At 34.9% G+C, this 21427-nt stretch overlaps 1 protein-coding gene across 19 annotated transcripts in view; it reads right to left on the bottom strand.

The window, feature by feature from the left end:
* CARF (calcium responsive transcription factor) overlaps window positions 1–21427 on the bottom strand; it is a 99627-nt gene that overhangs the window by 25156 nt on the left and 53044 nt on the right. For 3 of the 19 annotated variants that reach the window (XM_053215594.1, XM_053215580.1, XM_053215581.1), the window contains 2 exons: window positions 20702–20797; window positions 8052–8191 (listed from right to left, as the gene is read on the bottom strand). In XM_053215594.1, coding sequence (XP_053071569.1) covers window positions 8052–8191; window positions 20702–20797 — 236 coding nt within the window. Of the gene's footprint in view, window positions 1–1259; window positions 3695–8051; window positions 8192–17674; window positions 18513–18540; window positions 20798–21427 lie in introns of those variants that run through there. The other 16 variants (XM_053215589.1, XM_053215588.1, XM_053215598.1 and 13 more) reach the window with 14 other exon arrangements.

Genomic DNA, 21427 nt, shown 5'->3' with positions numbered 1-21427 from the left:
AATGTTCAACAATCTGGGAATGAATAAAATAGATGTAAAAAAAATATTATGCAATATTATGCATCAATTAAAGACAATTTTGAAAAAACCTTCAAACCAGTCCCTGTTGACAAATGCTCATATCATGAAAAATATTATCAACATATTTGTAGGGCCCACGTGGATAGTTCCCACAAGTCCTGGACTCCATACAGCTAAGCCATTTCACAGAACCATTGAATTCTTTTTTTTTCTTTCAATTTATTTAAATTCAAGTTAGTTAACATACGGTTTCAGGAGTAGAATACATTGATTCATCATTTACATATAACCACTGAGTTCTATCATTCAACCTCACTCTCTCAGGGTGCAGATGAAGAAATTGAGGGCCAGAGAAATGAAGTGATTCACCTGAGATAATTCAGCTAAGTGGCAGAGCTAGTTCTCTGCTTTTTCTATTACCTCACAACTATTTTACTTATCTCACAAACTACCTATTTTACCAGCATCCATTGCTCAATTTTGCATTGCAGTTTTTTCCTGTGAAAATACTTTTACCTGAAGGGTATAGACAAAAATGGAAAAATTGGATATAAAATTGTAGGGCAGGTTTAGGAGAAATTAGAAATAATCAATATACAGTTAAAGGTTGTAACTAAGTGAAATTCATCATCATTTTAAACCCTTTCTTCCTCCTTTATATTTTTTAAAGTGGAAATGGGTAGAGCTCTAGCTTCTGTGCTTGCTACTACAGTTAAGATCTATGGAACTGTAAACTCTAATGTAATTAAAAATTAAAATGATCTCAGTGTTTCCATGGAAATAAAAAGACTTCATGAATAAATAATTACTATTATGCAACTGATATAGAAGTCTGTTACTCTGAAAACCACAAATTGTTTTATATCTACCACATTGTTTTATTTTGTTCTTTCCTATATCTTTTGGTTAAATTCTTCTTGAAAGTTCAAATACACTCATAGTTTTGATTCACATAATTCTAATATCAAAACATTACAATGTATTGTCAAATGTTAATCAAATCTAAAAAGAGAGGAAGGATCTTCTTAAGAACAGTTAATATATTTATATAATTCTAATCATCTTTTAAAGCCAGAATTTATTACTGCCACCTAAAACCATATTTTAGGTAAAAGCAAAATAAGTTTAAGAAGTTTAATGTTTATTAAACCTAAAATTGAATGTATAAAAAAACAAAAATTGATCTTTTTAGGTAGTTGCTTTTAAAAAGACTAGATAGAAAGCAGAAAGACCTTTCTGAAATATTTTTATAATCAAGTCTAGAGATCTGATATCCCTCACTTGTAGGGGAGCGTTACACATATACTTGGTATATTAAGGGTTTACCACCTTATATTGTAATGTCTTTTGAACACCACTGTTATAATACACTGAATATGTATTTGTTAACTAAAGGACTGAGAATTTGCTTTAATTTGCAACTAATCTAATTTGAGATACTTCTTGCCCTGACATTTCCTCACAGGTTCCAAAGTGGACTCAACTGACCAGTTCTAAGCATTCATGGTATTCCTTTTAACTTCTTAGTCATATTTCCTGCTCTAGCTAACCTTTATGTTGGAGGGCCTCAGGGCTAGATCCTGGGCATTCTTCTCTTCTTTATCTGCATTTTTTTTTTCCTCAGGTGATCTCTCTCTTCTCTAGTTTTTCATTACCATCTATATGTTGATAAATCACAAAAATGTTTATGTCCAATCCTGACATCTAGAGTTGTATCTGTAAGTGCCAACTTAACAGTTCCATTTGGAAGTCAAAACTAACTAGGTTCAAAAACGAGCTCTTGATTTTCTCTTCCAAGTCTATTCTTTCCCATCAGTCTTCCTCAACTCAGTAAAATTTACTACCATTCATTCACACAGTCGCTCACAGGTAAAACCCTGGCTAAAGTCATTCTTCATTCCTTCCCTTCCTTCACACACATCCCCACATGCCCTCCCCAACAGCCAACCAATCAGCAAGTCCTGATGATTCTATCTCCAAAATATATCCTGAATTTTTCCATTTCTCTTTGCCTCCTGTATCACTATCACTCTAGATGCAAATCACCTAAGCTCTCATGTGTGTGCCATTCTAATAACCTCCTTATTGCTCTCCCTGTTTCCATTCATGTCCCTGTATAACATATTCTTCTACTACATATAAACCCAGGTATATCACTTCTCCAGTAGAAATCCTGTAATAGGTTCTGTTTTACTCAGAATGAAATTGACACTATGATTACCACTGACTCCACACCATCTTCTCTATTGCCTCTAAGCTAATGCCACACTGCTCTGCTTTCTGCCCTTAAATACCTTTTTTCCACATCAAGGCCTTTGCATTTACTGTTCCTCCTACCTGTGAAGATCTTCTCTCTGCTTTCTGAATGATGGCTCCTTTTCATCTGTTGAATGCTATCTGCCTAATAATACCACCAAATAACCTGTTGAAAAAGCAAAGCTACGTTTTTTGCTTATTATAGTAAGGAGAATACTACTTTGACAGATCTTAGCAGTGTGTCTGAGGAGGAAGGACAAAGATAAGATATCTATGAGGTTTTGGGGGTCTAATTTGAGTTTTTCAATGCACGGGCCCCATTAGTATTGCGTAAAGTCTACAAGGCTGATGGGGAAAACTCAAGTCATGTTACCCATCAGAGTCCTCCTCACAGAAGTGGGACCATCTTAGTACCTTTGCCATGCCCAGTCATTGGCTGAGAGCAGCCTGTGAGAAGCATAGCTTCTGCACAGGCACCATGATAGATCCAGAGCAGCAGCTGGGGCCACTTATTAATCACTCCATCTGCAGCAGGAGCTCTGAGGGCTCATTTTCATTGCTGCCATGGCCTACCTCTTATGCTGAATAGATTTATCTCTCCCCACAGGTCAGACTGCCAGTCTCCCATAGTTCTTCTGGCCCATCTTCCTGAAATGAAGGAACCTCTGATGCTCAGAAGGAACCTCTGATGCTGCAGTTGATCTCTGGAGCTAAAACTGGTATTCATGCTCTCCCATTTCCAGGAGTTATTCTAAATTCCCTCACCCTCAGGTATTACCTCACCAGGTCTTGGAGCCTTGCTGGTGTTATGACTCAAACTTTAATTCCTGAGAGGACTGAGTGACCATTTTGTTCTTGTGCAGACACTGCTGCATGCATCCATTCACAGTTACAATGGGGCACAGGAGGACCAAAAGGTGTCCAAATGGATCATCTAGGCTCCACATGTAGTCCCCCTGCTCTAAGTCCTTCTGCTGATCTGGGTTGATCACTCCTGCCAGTATGCTGATGCCTCTTCTTACCTGTTGGTGCCTGGGATACAAGGACTTTAAAGTGCACTGACAGCAGCCTTACCTTATAGTTGAATAAAAACTTTGTGTTCCCCCTGGCAAGAGTATGCTCGCTTTGGGGACCAGGACCTCCAAACCTACAGAGCCCAGAATTAAAAGGATGGGAAACAAAATCTCCCAGTGTGTCACTGGAAATTAAGGTAAATGGGGCTACTCCTGCTTCTGTCCCATGGTTACTGGACCTATGTATTCTTCCTGTTGGAAACACAGCACTATACAGAGGTCTCTGATTTATGCATATATTACCTCTTCATGGATGGTATCCACCCTTTCAGAATGCTGCCTCTGAGTTAATGCTGAAGCTCTGCTTTTAGAAGGCCATTTCAGCATCCTATCAATGTATCCTCCTAGGTGCAAAAATTTCTTTAAGAAACAAGTATCTCTCTGTAATTACACTGAATATAGTCTTACTTTCTCCATTTAACCTATGTGATCAACTTTTATTTCTCCCTAGACAAAACTAGAAGACAGAAAATGAGGAATTACTTAGTTTTTTTTTAATTTTATTTTTTAATTTTATTTTTTAAAATTTACATCCAAATTAGTTAGCATATAGTGCAACAGTGATTTCAGGAGTAGATTCCTTACCCATTTAGCCCATACCCCCTCCCAAAACCCCTCCAGTAACCCTTTGTTTGTTCTCCATATTTATGAGTCTCTTCTGTTGTCCCCCTCCTGTTTTTATATTATTTTTGTTTCCCTTCCTTTATGTTTATCTGTTTTGTCTCTTAAAGTCCTCATATGAGTGAAGTCATATGATTTTTGTCTTTCTCTGACTAATTTCACTTAGCATAGTTTTTTCTTTTTTTTTTTTTCTTTTTTTTTTAACATTTTATTTATTTTTGAGACAGAGAGAGACAGAGCATGAACAGGGGAGGGTCAGAGAGAGGGAGACACAGAATCTGAAACAGGCTCCAGGCTCTGAGCTGTCAGCACAAAGCCCAACGCAGGGCTCGAACTCATGGACCGTGAGATCATGACCTGAGCCGAAGTTGGCCGCTTAACCGACTGAGCCACCCAGGCGCCCCGCATAGTTATTTTTCTAATGAGCATGTTTGTCATATTGTCTTTATGAATTTTAAGGAAACTATGTATATAACAAAATCCAAAAATATTTTCATGTCCTATAAATCTATTCCTTCCTTCCTTCCTCCTTTCAATTTTTAGAAGTAAGCTCTAGGCCCAACATGGGGTTGAACTCAGAATCTCGAGATTAAGAGTCACTTACTCTACCAACTGAACCAGCCAAACACCCCAATCTATATCTATTTTTAAATAGATAAGAATAACAATAAAGGGGCACCTGGGTGGCTCAGTCAGTTAAGCATCTGACTTCAGCTCAGGTCATGACCTCGCAGTCCACGAGTTCGAGCCCTGCATGGAGCTCTGGGCTGACAGCTTAGAGCCTGGAGCTTGCTTCAGATTCTGTCTCCCTCTCTCTTTGCCCCTCCCTACTCGTACTCTGTCTCTCTCTCTCAAAAATAAAATAAAACATTAAAATTTAAAAAGAAGAATAACAGTAAAATATAACTGTTTAGTGACCAATGTCACTCATTGTTTTCTTTAGATTTTGTCCAAGTATTCAGTCAGGCTCTGGGCTGATGGCTCAGAGCCTGGAGCCTGTTTCCGATTCTGTGTCTCCCTCTCTCTCTGCCCCTCCCCTGTTCATGCTCTGTCTCTCTCTGTCTCAAAAATAAATAAACGTTGAAAAAAAAAATTAAAAAAAAAAAAAAAGATTTTGTCCAAGTATTCAAAGCCTATGTATCAATTAACTCAGTTTAACCTTTATCTGAGGTTTTTTTTTAATGTTTATTTATTTTTGAGAGACACACAGAGACAGAATACGAGTGGGGGAGGGGCAGAGAGAGACAGAGACACAGAATCCGAAACAGGCTCCAGGCTCCGAGCTGTCAGCACAGAGCCTGAGGCGGGTTTCAAACCCACCAACCGTGAGATCATGACCTGAGCCGAAGTCAGACACGTAACCGACTAAGCCACTCAGGTGCCCCTGTCTGAGGTTTTTAAGTTAGCTGAGGAACTAGAAATTGAAATTTTAGTTAAGTATAAAGTTCTTAAGAACTCTGATATTAAAGTTTTTTATAAGTTTTTTTTTTTTAAATTTAAGTAATTTCTACACTTAACATGGGGTTTGAACTCATGACCCAAGATGCAGAGCCATATGCTCTTCTGACTCAGCCAGCCAGGCATCCCAAGAATTTTGATATTATAGAAATAACTTGAGATTATAAACTTTTTAAAGATATCCATCATTACAATTTTATCTAATCATGAATCTAAATTTTTGTAAACTTAATTTATAGAAATGATAATAATAATTTGTCCCATAAAACCAAAGTAAGATTAGAAAAAAAAACAATGTAAGAAATATATAAAGTTTAAATTATGAGATATTCAATCTTCCTGTATAACTAGCATACTGTGTTGGCATTAATTTCATATATTAAAGTCAGGAAGATAATTGTTTTTCAATCCTTTAAACCAATATGATTAACTCATTCTATCAGGAATACTTTATGAATATTTTCTGTATAATATATAAACTTTGTATTCATAAATGAAATTATAATAAAAACCCTTTAAATCCTGGTTCAGAGCCTTTCATCTTGGAAGCAACAAGTTTTTTCTTCTTTTCTTAGTTTTAACCAGAAATATCTCTTAAAAGCAATTTTTTTTAAATGTTTATTAGTTTTTGACAGAGAGAGAGACAGAGCATGAGTGGACAAGGGGCAGAAAGAGAGGGAGACGCAGAATCCGAAACAGGCTCCCAGGCTCCAAGCTGTCAGCACAGAACCCCACACGGGGCTTGAACTCACGGACTAGGAAATCATGACCTGAGCCAAAGTCAGACGCTCAACTGACTGAGCCATCTAGGAGCCCCTCTTAAAAGCAATTTTAAAGAAACAGAAAACAGTTTAATAATTTTTCTTTCTATTATAGAAATTCATTAGATATTTCTAGATTGAGTACATAATGACAGAATAATTTTTTTTGTCAATTAATCTCTAATGTTTCCCTAGGGAGGGAAAAGAAGAAAAGGAATATGAATTAAAAATGAGAGGGAGCCAACTTTAGTCAAATACAAAATTAGCATTGGAAAAGACTAATTATCTTTCCTTACTTAAAGACAGGGGAAAGTTTAGATGCAAGAAAACCTATTTTGAAATACATGCACATAAGAGAGGGTGAGGAAGCAGGAGGAAGAGTCAGTCATTACAGCTGGTTTAAAGATTAATTTAGGCCCCCTAGACAATTTGATTTCTTTGATTAAAATGCCAGTAACTGTTAATACTTGAAGTATAAAAATGAAAGGGGTATTTCTTACATTAAACAGAGTGATCTTTCTCTTTTAGACAAACAAGACTATATCCTTATGGGGTATTTTGAAGGGAAGGAGAAAAAGTTAGAAGGAGAGACAGTACAGAGGGAAACAGGAACACAGGATGAGGAAATAGAACAATCAAGGACATCATATTCAAATTGTGATTTGAAAGGATCTAGAGAAGATATTTCTAAATTTTTCACATTTTTTTCTTGCCTCTACCAAAGAATCTTTTAAGGAGGCAATTTCATAATCTCTTGACTATATTGGAAGTTTCCTCTTAAAATGTAGACAACTGTAGGGGCGCCTGGGTGGCTCTCAGTTGGTTGAGTGGCTGACTTCAGCTCAGGTCATGATTTCATGGTCCATGAGTTCGAGCCCCACGTCAGGCTCTGTGTTGACAGCTAGGAACCTGGAGCTTGCTTCTGTGTCTCCCTCTCTCTCTGTCCCTCCCCCGCACATGCTCTGTCTCTCTCTCTCTCTCTCTCAAAAACAAATAAACATTAAAAAAATGTAGACAACTGTCTATTTGAGATATTGCTTTCTTTTTGCTTCAAAGTACGTCCCCAAAAGAACAATTTTGTTTATATGAGAAGTTCCCCCAAAAAACAATTCTAATTCCAAATAATCCTTTTATCATTTTCAAAGTAATACACAGGCCGCCTGGGTGGCTCAGTCAGTTGAGTGTTGGGCTCTTGGTTTCACCTCAGCTCATGAGGTGGGATAGAGCCCAGTATCAGGCTCCATTCTCAGTGGGGGGGCCTGCCTGGGATTCTCTCTCTCTCTCCCTTTGCCCTTATTCCCTACTCACATACTCTAAAAAAATAAAAATAAATAAAAGAAAGTAAACAAGACACATTTTGATTCTAGTATAAATACATATAAGATGCAGGAGTCCAGCCCAGAATGGCTATAGAACCAGACTAAAGATAAACCTATGAGTCTGATAATATATAGTCAAATGTGAACCTTGAATCTTAGGGACCCTCTCCTAAAGAGAACCAGACCCTCACGGACAAGATAAAACAAGAGTGGGCAAAGTTCTCATTAAACTTTCATAAATGACTTGAGACAGTTTTTCCAAAGGATGCCAGTTTGAAGAGAAACCTTCTGAACCTACAAGTTTACACCCATTTTTATCCCTATGAACTTCCTCTTAATAGATGCACAATGAAGAAATTACCAGGACAAACAGTATTGACAGTAATAATGCAGATTTCTACCAAATAAAAGTTTTTCAAACATTATCAATAAATGGAGTTTATTCCTAGACACTACTCTCAAACTAAACAAAACGAACTTAAGCATTTGGAGTATTCGATTAAAAAATTAGAAATCAGAGCTCAAACCCAACATGAACTTACCTTACCACTGTTATTGGAGAGACCCTGTGTAGGAGGCTCAAAGGGCCTCAGAAAAGCATGCTGTTTCCAAGGTGACCAGATTTTGATAAGACCTCCATGACCGTCAAATGCTGGCTCCTTTAAAATACCTCCAAAATAACCTGTTGATAAAGCAAAACTGAGTTTTTTGCTTCCTGTGGTAAGGGAGAATACTATCTGGATAGTCTTAGCATTTCACAGGGGATATCAGAGGAGCAATAATTAGGAGTTCTGGGATCCAGTTTAAGTTTCAAAGCAGAAGATCTGATTGGAATTACACAAAGTTTATACATAACACCTTTTTGATTGGAGACTGGGAAGTAACACTTTGAAAGTGATTCTTTCACAATATTTTGCCTTCTTAGACTAATCTGTTGTTCCTTCCATAACCTGAATTGTTCACTTTGGAAACTTCTTTGATTTACAAAGTTTTTTCCTTTGTTTGAAATGATAGTACTTATCACACCATTTTACAAATTGATTAAAAAACTGTCTGCCACTACACTGTAAGCCCCCATAGAGCTGGGATTGGGTTTTATTAATCTTTTGTATAACCAACAGGTAACACAGTGTCTGATTCTCAATAAACACTCAGCCATTGTTGATTATGATTGGACAAAAACACATAAACATGCTGACTAATCTGATTTTCAATTGATGGACATGAACTTTAAGTGAACCCTTAATCAAGTAGACCCATTAATAATACTATATTTCATTTGCCTAATTACTCTCATACTAGCTTTTCTCCCCAACACACTTCCCCCCAACATACCCATATTCACAGTTACCTAAGGGCCTGGCTTCTTATTTACTGAGAAAATTGAAGCAATCAAAAGAGATTTCCCAGACTGTCACTTGTACAGTAGTAGCATCTTTACCCATGTAGTCTCCCTTGTCATCCACCCGCAGATGAGGTATCCATGGTCCTATCTAGAGTCAAACCCTTTATTTGAACACTAGATCCCATCTCCTTTCTGCTACTCAAAGACATTTCTTCAGCAATTTTCTCCCCTTGACAACTTTCCCTTCTCTCTTTAGGTTGTTTTTCATTTATTTTCTAGAAGGACACTCTAAAATCTTAAATGTGGATGGTCATTCATTCAAAAATATTTTCCAAGCATCTGCCACTGTCATAGATCAATGAGCAAAAAAAGACAAAGATCCCTAACCCTGAATTTTATAATTCAGTAGAGAGAGACAAACTATAAAGTATTCTTAACACAATGGCCAAAATGATCCTTCTAAAGGGTAAGTCATATTATGTTGTCATTCTTCTGCTCAAAACATGCTGTGGCTTCCCATTTCCACGCAAAGTAAAAGGCAAAATCTTTATGATGGATTGTAAGACCTTACATGATCTGATTCCCTATTACCTCTGTGACCTCATTTCCCAGTATTCTCTCACTTGCTCACTCCACTCCAGACACATTAGCCTTCTTGCTGACCTCAAGGCACAGCAAGCACTTCCCAATCCTGCAGTTCCCTCTTACTGCACTACTCTGCACGGTATCTGCATGACTCTTACTCTAAGAATTTGCTTGCATGTACCTTCTCAATAAGGCCCACTCTGGTTGTCCTATTTAAAATTGTAACTCTTACCATACTAACCCCATATTTGCCTCTTTCCCTGCTCCATTTTTATGGAGCCTGTCAACCTAACATATAAGTATATAATATACATATAACATACTTACATATAAATATATATATATATACTTACATATACGTATACTTACATATAAATAATATATATTACTTACATATATATATATAATGAGCTTATGTTTATATATACTTATTTACTATGTTTATTTTTTATTATCTATCTCCCTCTACTGGACTGTAAGCTCCAAAAGGGCAGGAAGTATGTCTGTTTTGTTGAATGAATGAATGTCTATATTTAAGATTTTAGAGTGTCTTTGTAGAATATAAATATAAAAAACCCAACAGCTTCTATAAAGCAATTATAGATGCAAGTCACGACCAGAAACTTATTATACAATTTTATTATAGTCATCAAAAAATTACTCTATCACTTCCATTTGGTCATCATATCTACTTTCAGAAATCTGTAACGTTTAAAGTTTCACCCAGATTTTAGGAAAGCTTTTTGACTCAATGGACTCCTTTAATGAATCATTTCAATAAGACTTTAAATGTAACACACGCTAAGCAAAACGTAAAATTCTTAGTCTGGCCTTCTAGAATTTCTACCATTTAACCTCTCTTACCATTCCAATCTTTATCCCAGCTTCATTCCTTCATTGAATCTTAAAGTTCTGATCAAAATGAACTTTAAAATGTACTCCCAATGAGCTATATAATTCCATCTACTTGCGTCTTGAATTCTGGACATCTGCACTTTAATCTCATGTTCATATCCTGTCATTAAAGATCCAACTCAAAGATTCTATAATGAAAAGATCACTTGTTTTCTGGACTGTGTGGCAAAAGGAATGTGGAATGGTACTGGACAGACCTTGCTACCAATATTATCACTTAATAGTTGTTTAATGACCTCAAGCAAGTTATTCAATTTCTGAATTATAGTTCTCCAATTTGTGGGAGTCACCATTAGTGGCCCCAACAATAGTTGAGTGAATTCTGTCTTACTAAAATATATTTTTTCTTGGACTGGTGCCCAAATTTTAAAAGAATTACGTTTTCTAGCATCCTCTATAACCAGGGTGGTCATATAACAGTTCTGACCAATAAGATAAAAGGGGAAGTCGCAGACGGGTCTCCTAAGAAAGACTTTTGGTTCATTCACCCAGCACAGGCCCTTTGCTCATTCCATTCTTCTTGTCTGAACTCTGATCAATGCTGGAGGTGGAACAACCACCATGGACAAAAAAGCAACAAGTATGTAGATGAAAGTCACATTAGAGATGCTCATATGAAAATATTAAAGGTTGCTGTGTTCCTGGTAGCCTATGGAACCACCATATATCCCTGGTGAGAATGTCCTCAGATTTGGTTTCATAAAAAAATAAGATCTCTTTATTTGGTTAAACCATCATAATCATGTCTCTGTTGCACACAGCCAAAGATGCTACCTAACAGACACCATCACTTTGAGAATAAGGATAATGTTTACCTTTCAGCATTTAAAATTTCCTTGTTAATATTAATTATAAAAAGGAACATATACTGAGTGGCCTGTTACAGATTCTAAGATCTCAACATAGGTTAACTCATTAAACCCTCATAACAGTTCAATTAAGTAGCTACTACTACCATTCGTTCAGAGGAAAGAAAAATACTAAAAACTGAGAGTTCAAGTAATTTGTCCAAAGTTACACAGCTAATAAAGAGGAAGCGGGATTCCAATCTGTCTGACTTCAGAGCACAGGCTCTTAACCACCAGTCCAAGCTACAATAATAAGAAACTATTTATGCCAGGTGAAATGCCAAGTGCTTTAACCAAACAATGTAAAGCACCAAGTACAATGTCTGGTGTTTACTGAAATGTCAGTTCTCTTCCTTGTAAGTAATGTCGTCACCTTCTTAATTATTTTATTTTATTTTTATTTGAGAGAGAAAGAGAGAGCACAAGCAGGAGACAGGGGCAGAGGGAGAGAGAGAGAATCTTAAGCAGACCCCACACTCAGTGTGAGCCCAACATGGGGCTTGATCCCATGACCCTGGGATCATGACCTGAGCTAAAATCATGAGTGGGATGTTCAACTGAGCCACCAAGGTGTCCCATCTTCTTCTTCACTCTTATATAATTTTATCCATATTCCTATGATCAAATTAACCATTTTCTTTTTAAGTTTATTTACTTAGAGAGAGTATGCTCATGTGTTAATATGTGTGAGCATGGGGAAGGGGCACAGAGAGGGGGAGAGAATCCCAAGCAGGCTCCATGCTGTCAATGTGGAGCCCAACATGGGGCTTGATCCCACAAACTGTGAGATCATGACTTGAGCCAAAAGCAAAAGTCGGACACTCAACCAACAGGGCCACCCAGGCACCCCTCAAATTTACCATTTTCTATCTTGTATAAAGTTATATATCTCATGTAATAGACACTACGTTCCAGTAAGGTAAACTTTTAAATCATTCATTTTGGTATCTTACATGGCCTACATCCTAAAGAAGGCTGAATCATGAGTGGTGGAGCCATGGCAGTGGAGACTGGAAACTATACTATCAAAGGTGGTCCTTATACAATCAGACAGTTCTGGAGATTACTTTGGACCAATCCTATACCCTAAATTCCACAATTATATACCTACTTGTCTCACTCAGATTTGTTGTACCTTACTCCATCTTGTAATCGATCCTTGCGCTTCCCTCATAACCTCCTACTTATTCTCCCAACTCTACTGCTCCTGCAGAAACCCAAACGTGACATGGCATCAACATTGTCTGGAGAACTTCTGTATCTAGTCAAGCTGGAGTAAAAGTAACCAGATTTATCCTCCTGCCTGAAACAACTATAAAATTGGATAAAATATATGAAACAATGATTCTCAAAATGTTACACATGATGAGAGAGGACAGTGATCCCTGAGAGATATAAAACAGATGAGATGAGGCCTATGTTATCCCAGAGAGCTGTCCAAAGAGATTCCAGGCTATGGCACATGGGGTAGAAAACCAGGCAGAACCTCTCAGGGCAGAGGAGATAAAACTTGGAATCGAGGAAGGCCAAAGCCGCTAAAGTTTGTAGGACAAAGTACTGGAGAAGAGAGAGCTATATAGAAAACTCCAGAGATCTGCAGAAATTCACTCCCTAGCATTCAAAATACTAATGATCAGTGCATGAGTATAAGGAAATTACTTGAGACTAGGGAAAAGAACAACCTGAAAGGATTTGGGAACAACCCTCTAAGGTTCATAGGGTTCAGAAGAATACCTCTTCCACCAGCCAGAGTAGAAAACCTCATTAGTTCAAAAGCAATGTACTCAGAAGGGATTTGCCTCAATAGTGAGACAAAATTAACACTAGATTAAATGCTGCTTGGTCCTACCTAGCAAAGCTTAAAAGCAAACATTAAAGGAATAATCTGTTTCCAAAAAACTCAATTGTGTCCCAGAACAAAACTCAAGAATATTTATAAGAATACAAAAATATCCAGCACTCGAAAAAGGTGAAAGTTATGTCTGACATCCAATCAAAAGTTATCAGAAATGCAAAAAGCAGGAAAATATATAAAAATAATATATACAAGATAACTGATTAAAGTGTAAATAGTAACAATGCATTGTCAGGTTTGTAATCTATATAGAAATAAAATGTGTGACCACAATAGCACAAAGAAGGGGAAAGATGTGAGTATATTATTATAAGATTCTTATACTGCATGTTAAATGATGGAATACTACTTGAAGGTAGACTGGGATAGTTAAAGATGTACAGCATAAACACTAAAGCAATAATTAGCTAACAAGTCAATAAAGGAGGTAAAATTGAATCATAAAAAAAAGGGCAATTTCACCAAAGGACAGAAAAAGACAACAAAGTACAGATGGAACAAATAGAAAGATAGAAGGGAAGACATAAACACAACCATTTCAATAACATTAAATGCAAATGAAACCCAACATTTGTGAAATATGTAAAATATGTAAAACAGGATAATGCATCCTGATGAACAAGTATGATTTACTCCAGGAATGCAAGAATACAAGGCCTTTACCCTTCAAAATTTAATCAAATCTTAACATATTGAGAGACTAAAAAAAAGAAAATGATCGTATCAATATACACAGGAAAAGCACCTGACAAAATCAAATATCCATTCCTAATAAAAATTCTCAATAAGCTAAGAACAGAAAGAATCTCATTCAATTTGACAAAGGATATATACAAAACTTATGGTTAACACCATAACAGTGAAAGACTAAATGCTTTTCCCCTAAAATCAGAAACAAGGCAAGGATGTCTACCCTAAGCCATTCTAATCAAAATTGTACTCTAGGTTCTAGTCAGTATAACAGTTGAGAAAAAGAAATATAAGCCATCCAGATTGGAAAAGAAGATGTAAAATAGCATAACTGTCAACGTAGAAAATCTAAAAGAATCTACCAAAAAGCTATGAAAACTAATAAATGAGCTACCAAGGTTGCAAGATAGAAGATCCATATAAAAAATCAACTCTATTTCTATATTAATGCAAAAATAAGACATTGAAATTAAAAAACAATGTCATTTATAACTTCTTAGTGATAAATCTGATAAAAGACATGTGAGACCTATACGTTAAAAACTCTAAAACATTGCAGAGAAAAAAACAAAGTATCAATATTAAGATTTCAATTATCCCCAAATTGATCTGTAATATTCTACATGATCCCAATTAAAATCCCATCAGGCTTTTTTAAAAAAAGAAACTGATCAGGTGATTCTAAAATTCACATGGAAAAACAAAGAACTAAGAATAGCCAAAACAAAGTTGAAAGGAAGGTTCAAAGACTTTATTACCTGACTTCAAGATTTATTATAAACCTATAGTAATAAAGACAGTGGTATTGGCATCAAGAGGGACCAGAGCTTCTCAGTCTCAGTACTACATACATTTTGGGCCAGATAATTCTTTGTTGTTCAGGCTGTCCTATGCATTGTACAATGTTGAAGAGAAGCTCTGGCTTCTATCACAAATCAATATCTCCCTAGCTATGAGAATTTAAACTGTCTCCAGACGTTGCCCCATGTTTTTTAGAGGCAAAATTGCCCTGGTTGAGACCATGGAGTTAAACAATAAATCAATGAAAAAGAACAGAGTCCAGAAATTCACCTATATGTATGTGATTAGTGGATTTTTCATCAATGGTATAAATTTAATTCAATAGAAAAATACAGTCTTTTCAGAAAATGGCGCTGAAACAACTGGATATTCATATGCCAAAAAAAGTCTTGTATTATGTATATAAAAATTAACTCAAAATAGATCATGCACCTAAATGTAAACTCAAAAGTTATAAAATTTCTTAGATGAAAACAGGAGAAAATCTAATCTTGGATTAGGCAAAGGTCTTTTAGATACAACACAGAAGTATGATCCGTAAAGGGGGGAAAAGGTACACTGGACTTAATCACAATAAGAACTTATGATCTTCTACTCTTTGAAAGATTCTGTTAAGAAGGTGAAAAGATAAGCTACAGATCAGGTGAAAATTCTTGTAAATAACATTTCTAAAATGGACTTATATCTAGAATATACTTTTTAAACCTCCATAAGAAGAAAACATTTCCATTTAAAAATGAGATAAAGATCCACACAGACACTTCACTAAAGAAAATATACAGATGGCAAATAACTCATGAAAAGATGTTTAACAGCATTGGTGACTGTAGAACTGGAAGTTAAAACCACAATGAGATACTACTAGACTACACAGCATTGTAATATGCCTACAATATCAAAAGCCTGTCCATACCAAGCATTGGCTGGAACTCTCATACACTACTGACAGGATCGTAAAGGGGTACAATCACATTGGAAAAACCATCTGAGAGTTTCTTAAAAAGTTAAATATATACCTACCATATGACCCAGCTATTCCTCTCCTAGATATTTACTCAAGAGAAATGAAAGCATCATAAGTTCATACAAAGACTTTTATACAAATGTTCATAGCAACTTTATTTGTAATAGCCAAGAACTGTAAACAACCCAGCTGTCCATCAACAGGTAAGTGGATAAGCAAATTATGGAATATTCATACAACGGAATACTATTCAGCAGTAAAAAGGAACGGACTATTCAGACATCTTGCGACACAGATGAATCTGAAAATAACTATGCTGAGTGACAGGGGGTGCCTGGGTGGCTCAGTTGGTTAAGTGTCTGACTCTTGGTTTCTGCTCAGGTCATGATCTCATGGTTGCATGAGTTCAAGGCCCACTTGGGGCTCTGTGCTGACAGTGTAAAGCCTGCTTGGGATTCTTGGTCTTCCTCCCCGCCCCCCTCACTCACATTGTCTCCATCTCTCTCAAAATGAACTTAAAAAAAAAAAACATATGCAACATTTGCAACTCATATACGCTGAGTTACAAAAGTCATATATAAAAAGGTTCATACTATATGATTTTTATAAAATTATAGACAAAGCAAATTGATCTCTAATGACAGAAAGCAAATCAGTAGTTATTTGGGGATGGTGAAGTGTGAGTGGGAGGCAGGGAGAGAAGGGGATTACTAAGAGGCATTAGGAATCTTTTGGAGGTGATGGATATGTTCGTTACCTCAACTGTGGTGATGCTTTCATAGATGTATACATTTATCCAAACTTATTAAATTGTACACTTTAAATATGTACAGTTTGTTGTATATCAATTATACCTCAATAAAAATATTTTTAAAACCCTCTCTGGTATCTGATTCCTACTTTGTACTGTGGTTTTAGAATTCTTTATTTTCTTGAGATATGATTGACATATAACATTAAGTTTAAGGTACACAATATGTCAATTAGGTAATTTATATTTTGCAATATAATTACCACCATAGTGTTAATTAACATCACTATCATGACACAGAATTATTCTTCCCTTTTTGTGGTGAGAACAATTTAGATGCAGTCTCTGAGCAATTCTGAATTTTATAATGCAGTATTATTGACTATAATTACCAGGCCATACATTAGAATTCCAGGATGTATTTACTAATTGCAAGTTTGTACCCATATAATATTTTCAAAGGTTTTCAACATTAACCATACTATTTATTTTTCTAATGAATCAAAGTTAGAATTCCTTAGGGGCACGTGGGTGGCTCAGTTGGTTAAGCGTCCAACTTCTGCTGAAGTCATAATTTCACGGTTCGTGAGTTCAAGCCCTGCATCAAGCACTGTGCTGACAGCTCAGAGCCTGGAGCCTGCTTCAGATTCTGTGTCTTCCTCTTTCTCTGCCCCTCCCCTGCTCGCATTGTCTCTCTCAAAAATGAATAAACGTTAACATTTTTTTAAAATTTAGAATCCCTTAGCGAATTTTTCTTTAATTCTGATTTATTCCTGAAGTTTTAAGAATTCAATGAGCAATGAATATTTGTATTTAATGATTGTATTCATAGCTAACATGTATTTGGCAAAATTACACTAAGGCTTTGCCATTACAACTAAGTTAATTAAGTAGAATTACTGATACTTAGATATCAAAGCAATACACCAATCAAAATGTCTAAAGCCTAAATTAGCTGATGGGGAATAGTTAATAGAGTGCCCCTTCTGGAGAGAGTCAGATTTTCTATGGTCCCATAAAATAGGCAGGGAGGAATAAAGCAAAAGAAGCAAAGAGGAAAAACATTAATGATCTCTCCTTTTTAAATCACATACTTCTGTCATTACACCAAAAATATAAAGCTGTACTTAAAGATGTCCAGTGTCAAGATGTGAGAAAAAAAGAATTACTAATATTACAGGGATTGTTTTAAAATGTTGATGGTTGGCTGAGCTGAGAGTACTAAATGTGTATATATACCTAATGTAATAATAGGAGTTACTGGTAGTTATGCTGAAAAACTTTCAGGTTCCAAATTGAACATAAATCTCTAGCCAAAGTTCTCAGGTATTTAAGGTGTTTATTCAGCATCTTAAAGATGAACAAAACTACCACTATCCCCAGAAAAAGTATTAAAAAGAAAACTAACAAATTTAAGAAAAAAAACCACAGGATTCTTTTAATGAAAAAATTACATTATAACAAAGACACTATACATTGTTACAATATATATATATATACACAAACATTTTAAAACTTTTTAAAAACCTGGTACAAATTAAATGACATCTTTCTCATACTCACATGATTAAGTATTTTGACAGGATGTAAAGATGAAACACAAGCTGGTGGGCCTCAAAATTAGAAACTCTAATGCAGGACCAGATCCCATTTTCTACCATTTTTGTGACTTTTAGAAAACATTTACCTTGGATAAGACAAGGTACTTCATGTAAAAACTTTTTCTTTTAAGCATGTTAACTGCTTGTGGAGAAAATTATTATTGAGGGAAAAGCCCACCATGGTGGTGTTTATCTATAATTCACTGTAGCATATATAAAATTCACTGGGAGGCTTTGGAACATGAAAACTACAATGATGAAAAAAGCTCAACTGTAATTATAAATTTCTAACTGCTTATTTTGAATGTCCAACTTACTACTACAGATATTACACCTTGTAATACATGACACAAAAGAGCATATATCAAACTTTGCTGTAGAGCTGTTAGGAGAATGCCAAATGTAGATACTGAAAATTTTATGCACTTGTATTTAACACCCTGTGCATTTAAAAATTAATCAAATATTTAAAATATGTAAACACACTTTTATAAAAGCGATGCTAAGCACCCTTAAAATACAATACTGATATACTGTGACTGAACATGCACTTAGAGGGGAAATGAATTTTTAAAAATTTAGAAACCATTTTTAAAGAGCTACTCATTGAAATACTTACATGAAAATATTGATAGTTCCAGTTTCTACCTAAAAACCAAAAGAGTATACAATTAGGGATTTAAACCTTCCTTCATGCTCTTTTTTAATTTTGTTTTTTGTTTGTGGGAAGGATGCACTGTAACTTTCCTCCTCCTAATGAAAAAAACAGTACCAGAAAGAGACATTCACATAGAATGAAGTGAGAGAAATATTTTAAAACTATATTTTGTTCTTGTTCAAATGCCAAAGTCTGAACTCTCTAACATCTCTTATCCTCACAGGTAACTGACTAGAGTTTGTATCTTAACAAGCATTTCTCCTTAGCAACTCAACATCAAAAAAGAAAAGAATGTCTCCAAAGGAATATAGTTCAATTGGCAAAATATTTAATAATAAGCTATTGCCATTAATGAAAAGTCAATATTATTTAAAATCCTGAAAAAAGTTTCCATAAAAATTAGAAATAATAAATTAAAAGAATATTACCTACAAATGCAATAAAACTATAAATTCAGACTTATACCCTTTATGTACACACAGACTATGAGAAAGCTGGGTTTGAGGTAACTAAGAGCTATGTTTAACTTAGAGTAACATAATCAGATTTGGCAGACTGCCTCTGAAATGCTGACATCAAATATTTTCAGTTCTTAGGAAAAAGAAAAGCTATTCTAATTAAAAATCATATATGTAACTAAATATCAACTTTGTATTAAATAGGGGTATAAATAATAAATTTTATATTAAATAGGGTATAAATCTAAAGAGCACGGATTTTTAAGAGTTCCACTCACGTCTAATTTAACAATGCTTTACTTTAGGTACATGTTGTATACTTGCAACAATTAAAGTGAATTAAGAATGGGAGACTGGACTTTAGAAAAGCCAAAAAGGATTCAGTCATGTAAAATATTAAGGTTAAATTTCATATTACATTCCATATACTTTGAATATAAATATTAATATCCATTTGAAATCCTTATTACTTTTAAATAAAGTCTTAAATATACCCACAAACAGTCCCTGGGGTGAAAAAAACCTTTAAATTGATTTCTTGACAGCTTATAATTGACATTTCTAGTTCACCAACCTTCCAGAAAACAAAAGCTTATAATGAATACAGTGATTAGTACTTATTCAGTATTTCAAGTAAATATACTTACTCAGCAAGCAAATATAACACATCAGTTGTTTTAAATATGAACTAAATTTTAAACTACAAATACTTACCTTGAAATACTATAAATTCTAATACCACTAATTCAGTAAGAGCTCTGGCATAGAAAAATAAATACAACTCAAATTATTTTCTAACCAGAGCTGAATCTTCAATACAAAGTAGGAAAAAAAAAAATCTTTTGTGGATATCAAAAAGTTCCTCAAATTATCTGTCAACACCAGGGAAGTTTATTATTCTTTCTGAATTCTCTCAATTTCTATAGTTTTCTATCCACATGTAGTGTTTTACCTAAAATACTATATAAATCCATGCAATATATATTTATTTCTGTTGCTTATCTGATTAATTCAAATTAAAACTCTAAGTACTTACCAAGACATTTTAAATTTCTACTAGATAACTATTAGTATGCTATTGGTTTGTAGTTATAAGTATAAAAATTATAATGGAAGAAGCCAAAATGCAATTACAGTTTCCACAGATGTGAATACTGAGCTTTATGTTATGATGTAAAATCTACTATGGTTTTATCTTTCCTAATGAGACAGACTACAAATATTCTCTCCCCTGTGCTAATTTAAAGAATTTCTTCACAACTTTAAAGAGGAAATAATTTCTTTTATAACTTTAAAAAAAGTCCACACACATACACACACTCACACACACACAAACTCACACACTATTTTTGTTGTTGTTCTTGTTTGTCTTTTCAGAACCCAAATCAGATATTTCCAAGGGATTAGTTAGATAACTATTTGTGTTCAGACTATATTGTCATGGATAAGTTCAGATGATCTTTGGAAATACTGGCCTTATCAGATAATCAAAAAGCATAAGAATTATACAAAATAAGAGGAATAAAATAGGTTCCAAAAATATGGACTTGGCAACAAACATATCGGTTTTAAATCAAAGTTGCTCATTGAACCGGTCTTCAGTTCACTTATCACAATGCTGCGCTTTGATAATATTCACCTTCTTTTTTATGACATTATAAGTCACCCAAGTTGTAAATTCTGAAAAGCTTCAATAATTTATGTAGTAGATAATTTCTTACAGTCCAAATTTTTTTTTGCTTCCATAGACAATGCTGGTTCTTTGGGTTCTTGCTTAACTTGGTTCACAGAAACGGTACCTTCTGGATTTTCTCCAACTTTAAAACCAAACATAAAAGAAAAACCCTAAAGGTTAATGTAACTTATAACACTGAAATCTTTATATGAATTTAGAGGCAAAGCAAAAAATAGTAGTTTTCTGAAAAGCAGTGTATTTGAGAACTCAGTACTTCTGATATCTTAATAATCATTCATAATTCTTTCAGTATATGTACACCTTAAATTAATGTAACAGTGTGTGTCAACTAAACTTCAATAAAAAAACTAAAAGAAAAAGAATAGAAAATTAAATGTTGAGAAGTAAAAAAAAATTCTTTAATGCTTCTGGTAGTGAAAAAAAGAAGAGACTAAGAAAATCATAGTTATTTTCTTCTAAAGATACTTTGACAAAAAAGCAGTCCATAATTTTATAAAATTATGAGGAGTATTTCATATTTAAACTTAATTGCCTCTGGGCGCCTGGGTGGCTTAGTCAGCTGAGCATTGAACTTTTGCTCAGGTCACAATCTCTCGACTCGTGAATTCAAGCCCCACATCAAGCTCCACACTGGCAGTGTGGAGCCTGCTTGGGATCCTCTCTCTCCCTTTCTCTCTGCCCCCCTCCTATTCATGCTTTCTCTATCTCTCAGAATAAATAAATAACTTAAATACTTTTTTAAAAATAAACT

The sequence above is a fragment of the Acinonyx jubatus genome, chromosome C1, assembly GCF_027475565.1.
Source record: "Acinonyx jubatus isolate Ajub_Pintada_27869175 chromosome C1, VMU_Ajub_asm_v1.0, whole genome shotgun sequence".
Lineage (NCBI taxonomy): Eukaryota > Metazoa > Chordata > Mammalia > Carnivora > Felidae > Acinonyx > Acinonyx jubatus.
Note: the sequence above shows the minus strand (reverse complement) of the source record. Positions and strands in the feature narration are given on the sequence as shown.